At 26.2% G+C, this 6657-nt stretch overlaps 1 protein-coding gene across 1 annotated transcript; it reads left to right on the plus strand.

The window, feature by feature from the left end:
* The first annotated feature begins 5653 nt into the window (after window positions 1-5653).
* LOC124915564 lies at window positions 5654-6349 on the plus strand. Its single transcript, XM_047456314.1, has 2 exons — window positions 5654-6080; window positions 6170-6349. Exons 1-2 carry the CDS (start codon window positions 5716-5718, stop codon window positions 6237-6239), a joined length of 435 nt encoding a protein of 144 aa, XP_047312270.1. The 5' UTR covers window positions 5654-5715; the 3' UTR covers window positions 6240-6349.
* The last annotated feature ends 308 nt before the right edge of the window (window positions 6350-6657 follow it).

The following is a 6657-nucleotide window of genomic DNA, read 5'->3' on the forward strand; positions in this document are numbered from 1 at the left end:
TTATTAGTCAATTGTGTGATTCTGGTCTCGCAATTTTGTTTACATCTTGTTTATCATCTACACGTTTCATCTGCATACATGATACATAATTCCACATAGATTTTCTCCGTAGAAATTTCTCCATAATATAACTTCAATATTTATAATTTTTATTGTCTAATTGAACACTAATGGACTGAAACAAAACATCGTTGCGACTAAACATGGCGAAAACAATAACAACAAATACGAACCCCCAAAATATAACAAGGGTAACACAAATACAAATTTCTAAACAAAATCAGCTAGAACAACAACTAATCAAAAGAAAGTGAAAGCAAAAAATACCAATGATAAATATAGACTCCAACACTAAATTCAGAGTTGTACGGACCATCATAGAAATCTCGAAAGATGTAAATTTGAGGTTTTGGTTGATACTTAGGAGACAAATAACTCGAAAATCATTACGTGAATTAATAATTATTTTATCCACTCTATTGGTGTTCAGTTGGGAAAATATAATAAAGCTAATGAGGTTTCAGATCATCTTGTCAAACTATATACGTAGTCGAATTTTGCTAAATAGTATCAGATATAGACAAACATCACTCACTTCAACATAATGATATGAGTATACAAGAATTTTATTCTATCATGTCTAATCTCTGAAATCAATTGAGTTTTACTATGTCTGCAGAATTGCGAAAATTTGAATCCTACATTTTAGTGTGGTTTTTTATGACCCTTCGAAATGACTTTGAGGGATTACGTGGAACAATTTTACCATGCTACTATTTCCTAGTATATATTGACTATATTGTTAATGAATTGCTAACGAAGGAAATTCGACTTAGGTTTAAAGTAGACAATGGATCTGTTACGCCTAAACATCCATCTGAATTCGTTTCGTGTTTAATTAGACATATAAAATCTATGTGAAATATTGTAACAAGTGTGCAAAATCAAACCTGTAGATAATAATTTGAGTTCTCCAAAAACATAAATTCTTCATTTTCTATCGTCTGTCCCAATCACTTTATGCAAACGCGAGTTCTTACCACAACAATTTTGTCAAAGTTTAAATTTCTAACCAATTCTGAATATTTTTTAAAACAAAAAATATATATATACAGTACCACCTTGAGGAGGAGATCAAATAACTTAATACCGAAAACAAATTATTATAATATGATATTTCAAATTTTGTTTTCATTGTAAATAGTATCAAATTAAATAGAACACCATAACAATGTCTTATTAGGTTAATCTATCACCGAATATTGTGAAATAATCGAAAACAAATAAGGGTGTGGTAGGATAGTATGGATGGCAACAGGTACCCTACCCGTCGGGTAGAGAAGTACTCATCTTCGTACCTAATTTTTATTTTACTACTCGAACTTGACGAATATCTCTATTTCTTCTCTATCCCCAATTCGTCGGTTAATCCATTACCCGATTAAAATATAAATTTTATATTTTGCTAAAATGAATTTTTAAAATAAATATTAAAAAATAATTAAACAATAAATAATTTGAAATAGTAATATCAAAATATAAAAAGAAAAATAGAAACATTATTTAGTTATATAAGTATGTTATTGATGTCGAAAAATATAGAAAAAATGTTGAAAAAAATATTAAGAGATAAATATGAAGAAATGATAGAGAAATAATTTTTAATAGTTAGAAAATAAAAGAGTGATAAAAAGATAAATAAGTTTTTTATAATAAAAAAAGAAATGTGAAAAATAGTGAAGTGTGAATATGAGTAAAGTGTGAATAAGAATAAAAATAAATGATGTAATTATTATAAAAAATAATTATGATAAAGATGTGAAATGTCATATTAATAATTATAAATAAATATATTAATATTAATATTATTATAGTCGGATATCGGGTTTTGATTTTACACACTCTCCATCTCCGATCCTGTACTCGATCAAGTATCTTCTTCCTTTCCTTTCACTCGATCCTAACTCCGATTCAAAATACTTAAACCCGATCATCGGGTACACACATCACCCACATCTATCAAGTATACGGGTACATCTTACAAATTGATCTCTATTTACCACACCCTTATTTGTTTTTACCTTAGGGTCATCCTATCACAAGTCACCTAATATAGAAAAAATAAAATAAAAGCATTAAGAAAGTTTGATTAGTATGTCTATAATGTTAATAAACTATTTAACCAATTAAATTATGTTATTTATATTTTTGCTAAAATAATATAATTTAATTATATTTATTTAATAACACGTAAATATAACTACTGAATTAATAAATAATAATAATTTTTTTTTATTTAAAGCATCCCAATCTTTAAGACCGCTACTGATAAAGGAGACCAATCGAATCTGAATAACTCTAAATCGAATTAAACTGAATGAATGACGAATCAAATATTCGATTTAGTGACAGTGGAAATATCCTAATTAAATTTGTAAAATTGCATATTTAGAAAGTCCATGCCATATCTTTTGGTGTCTCTTGAATTGTATCCCCATAATCTGTTTCTGCATTGATTTATCTTTTAACGTTACAAACAATAATAATAGTTAAGTGATTTCGAAACTCACAATTAAAAATGATAAACCAAGTTTCCTTAGTGTTATCCCGATTAAGTTCAATTTTTAACCAAAAACTGTCTCGATTTCAAATATCCATATAATTTCATGATAATTGCTTCTTTTTTTTTTGGTAGTTTATTATGAGTGGTTAGATATTTAATGGTGGCAGGCAAGTATTTTCTAGAATGGAGATTCAGATTCACAAAGTTATATATTGAATTGATTGCTTTAATTGATTATAATATGTGGAGGAAATGAAGCCATCTTTCCATCTTTTCCCTACATTTCATGGCATCTCATCGATTTTTTTGTGAGAATCCACTAAAAAAATTCTGAATTCTGAACACGATTCTCACTAAATTAAACAAATTACAATATGTATGGCCCAAAAAACATACTATTGTCCTTGTTGATTGCGACAAAACAAAGATAAATGCCTTGAATATATAAAATTAAAATATCATAATATAATTATTAAAATAAAAGAAGATACCTAAGTTTTTGATGATTTGATATTATCTTAGTGACCCAACAATACCCTTCTAGCAAAAAGAAAACAAACAAGACCCACTAGAAGATTCCTTGATTTAATATCCTCCTATTTATTTTTATTTTATTGTTTTTTAAAGAACTCTTAATTTAATTTAAAATAGAACATCTAAGGTTTGATCAATTTGAAGATATGATACATTCAATCATTTATATTTAACATATCTGAAAAATAATTAATCAAATAAAAAATATATAAAAATACAGCCTAAATAATTAATCAAATAAAAAATATATAAAAATACAGACTTTTAAGTCTTGTTTGAGGAAGGGATTTTTTGGATTTTGTCTGGGTTTTTTCTAAAAAATCCTTGTTTGATAAAAAGTAGGAAAAAATTGGTTTTTAAAATTTAAAGACTAATTTGCCCTTTGACTTTAAAAAATGTGGTATATATGAGAGAATGATGGTTTAGAGAGAAGATAAAATTATAGGGTAGTTTTGATATTTAAATGATAAAATTATTTAATTTGATGGTTGATAAGATGTTTGAGTTTTGGGATAAAAACTGAGTTTTATCCCAAAAACCCCTTCATAACGAGGCCTTAATGTTATGTAAATAAGGTAATGATTCCATAAATAATAATATATGGCCTTGTCTTATAAGGTAATTCTAAAAAATATGAGCTTAATTGATCTTAATTTTTGTTGAGAATTTGTATGAATTTAAAATTTTGAGTTATTTGAGATTTATGTAAGGTAAAATATTCTTTTATATTTAAAATTTAAATTTAAAAAAATAAAGTAGGTATCTTTTAATTGATAATTTAAATAATTTGATATACATATTGATGTGATTGAAAGATTTTTTAATTTTTATTAAAAAAAACTTAGTTAAAAAAACAAGATCAAACTAGCTTTATACAGTAGCCAAATGAATTAGAAACTATCTAATATAATTTAATGTTATTTTCTATTTTTAAATTATTTAATCTTAAGCACTTGTAGATTTTATATATTTATTTTTATTTAATATATTTTTCAACAATAAATATAAAAGATGATGTTTAATATAAAAGAGTTTGAACAGTTCTAGTTAATCAATCTTGTTACTATCAAAATCAGTGAATTTCATTATTTTTATTTTTGTTTTTCTTATTTAACTCATTTATAATAAATAATATTTAATTCAATTATCTTAACTTTGCAAATTTTCAAGTATTACTTAGTTAAATTAAAAAATAAATATAAAGGTAATTATACTGCAATTGGTATATCTCATTAATGTGTCTCAATTGAAGTTCATAAAACACATAAATATAATGTTTCATGAATATATATGGTCATGATATTTAAATTAAGTATACAAACATTCGGTGCGGTGGGAGTTGTTACTTTCAAATTTTATTTTATTTTTCTATTTTCTCATAAAAAAGAATAAAATAATAATAAAAAAAAAAAAGACTATTTTATTCTTTCTATATGAGGGAGAACCAGATGAACAAATAAAATAAAGTTGAGAGTAGACGATCTTATCCCTAAATCAATCATTAGATACAAATTAATTGTAAAAATTTATAGAAAATTATATATAGAGAGTAATGACTTTTTAGAATTTTAGATTGAGGGAGTAAAAAATTACAGTAGGTTATTATAAATATAAGCTATTTATATAAATTTAAATGTAGATGTGAAATTTAATATTTTATATAAATTAAATATTCTAATTAGTTTGCTATACAAATAATCATTTTTCATGTTACATTCTTAACAAATATTAAGAAGATTTTCGTGCGATGTTCATGGATAAAATTATAAAAAAAATAAATTTAATAAAAAATAATAATAATAATAATAATATTATGTATTCAATGTTTAAAATTTTTAATAAATCAAATTAATATAAAAAAATAGAATACTCTTTTATTCTATATTTTATTTACTTCACTAAAACAACTTATTTTCTCACATATTTTATCACATATTTTTTTTTAATGAATCTCTCCTCTCGTGATCTTACACTTTCACTTTGGTTAATCAAATATTTGATTTTTATATTTTTAACATTTAGCATCGTGACCTCACACTTTGGTCAATCAAATATTTGATTCATATTTTTTAACCATTTTCAATTGATACCGGCATATTATCAACATCCCAGTCACAATTGGTTAAATGATTGTACTTGTTTTTGTTATGTTATAAGTTTGAAATATACATATAATATTTTTAATTTTATTTTTAACCGTTTTAAGTTTATGGGCGGGTTAACCCACACTCCGATCTAAATATTCATTTACTTTCGTATATATATATAATATTTTATATCCAAATTATTTAAAAAATCAAATTACAATCCAAATAATCCATCCCCTTGCATATTTTTTTGTTAGGATTTTTCATGGAACTTGTGAGGTGTTTATTCCTCTTAGAATTTTCGTGTGGGTCATGCTAAAATAAATAAATAAGAAATCAGTTTGTTTTTTTTTAAATTAATAAAATAATATTATTTAATAAATATGTATGTTTTGTCTGAAAATAAATTTGGAACCACAATTCTATTTCAACCCTGAATATCTCTCTTCCTCCCCTCTATATAATCTGAGGCAAATTTCAATCTACGAAACAGAGAAAGAGAGAGAGAAGGAGGCATAATAAGTGTGTTGGATGAGGAAGCTGTCAGAATTCGGCTACTGTTGCGGCCTCGCCGGAGTTGCAGTTTCTCCTGCGTCCAATCCCACCGCAGCTGCAACAGCAGCAGCTATTCGACAGAGAACGACGCCAAATCGGAGATATTCTCGCGCCAACGATCCATTAAAGAAGAAACCTCGATCCTCCTCCTCCTCGGCGCTTTGGAGACCTTCTCTTTCCGTCATATCAGAAGACGCCGGAGTCGTACCACACGCAAACCGTGGAGGAGGAGGAGGAGGACCGGAGACACTTAGTAGTACTAGGAAGAAAATCTCTAAATCTATGATAAACATACATGATGAAGAAAACTCCAGATCTCCTCTCAATGGCAGCAGCAAAAGGTAATAATACCTCTTAGATATTCTTCATATCTTAATTAACACATATAGTTAATTAATGAGTGAGTTTGACTGATGATCTTCTATTGCAGGAAATCCTCTTCCTCTTCAATAACATCAATGGCCATGCCAGCATTTTCGCCCACACCATTTGTGTTTTGAAGACCAACTGTTATTTCTGCTGCTGCTTTCTTTCTTTCTCTCCTATGCTATGTATATGTATGTATTTGCTATTATGATGAATGAATGAATTTGTGTAATATATTATACTATTTAGAAACAAGTGTACAACTTCTTAACTGTGGATATAAAATAATATTTAAATATTTGTTCAAATCCTGTTTTAGAAACTATAACTTCTAATCACTAATATATATATATTTATTTTATTAAAATATAAAATATTGTTTATAATGTTGTCATGAAGAAGATGTAGTTTACCTTAACAGGTGGTGACATATGAACCAAGTGGGTGGTGTTATTTTGTCCCTATATTTCTTATGGCTATTGATTATTTTATATTTATATTTAGTTTTATTCAGTCAATTTGTTTCAGTTTATTAGTTAAACATTAACATCA

The sequence above is a fragment of the Impatiens glandulifera genome, chromosome 9, assembly GCF_907164915.1.
Source record: "Impatiens glandulifera chromosome 9, dImpGla2.1, whole genome shotgun sequence".
NCBI lineage: Eukaryota > Viridiplantae > Streptophyta > Magnoliopsida > Ericales > Balsaminaceae > Impatiens > Impatiens glandulifera.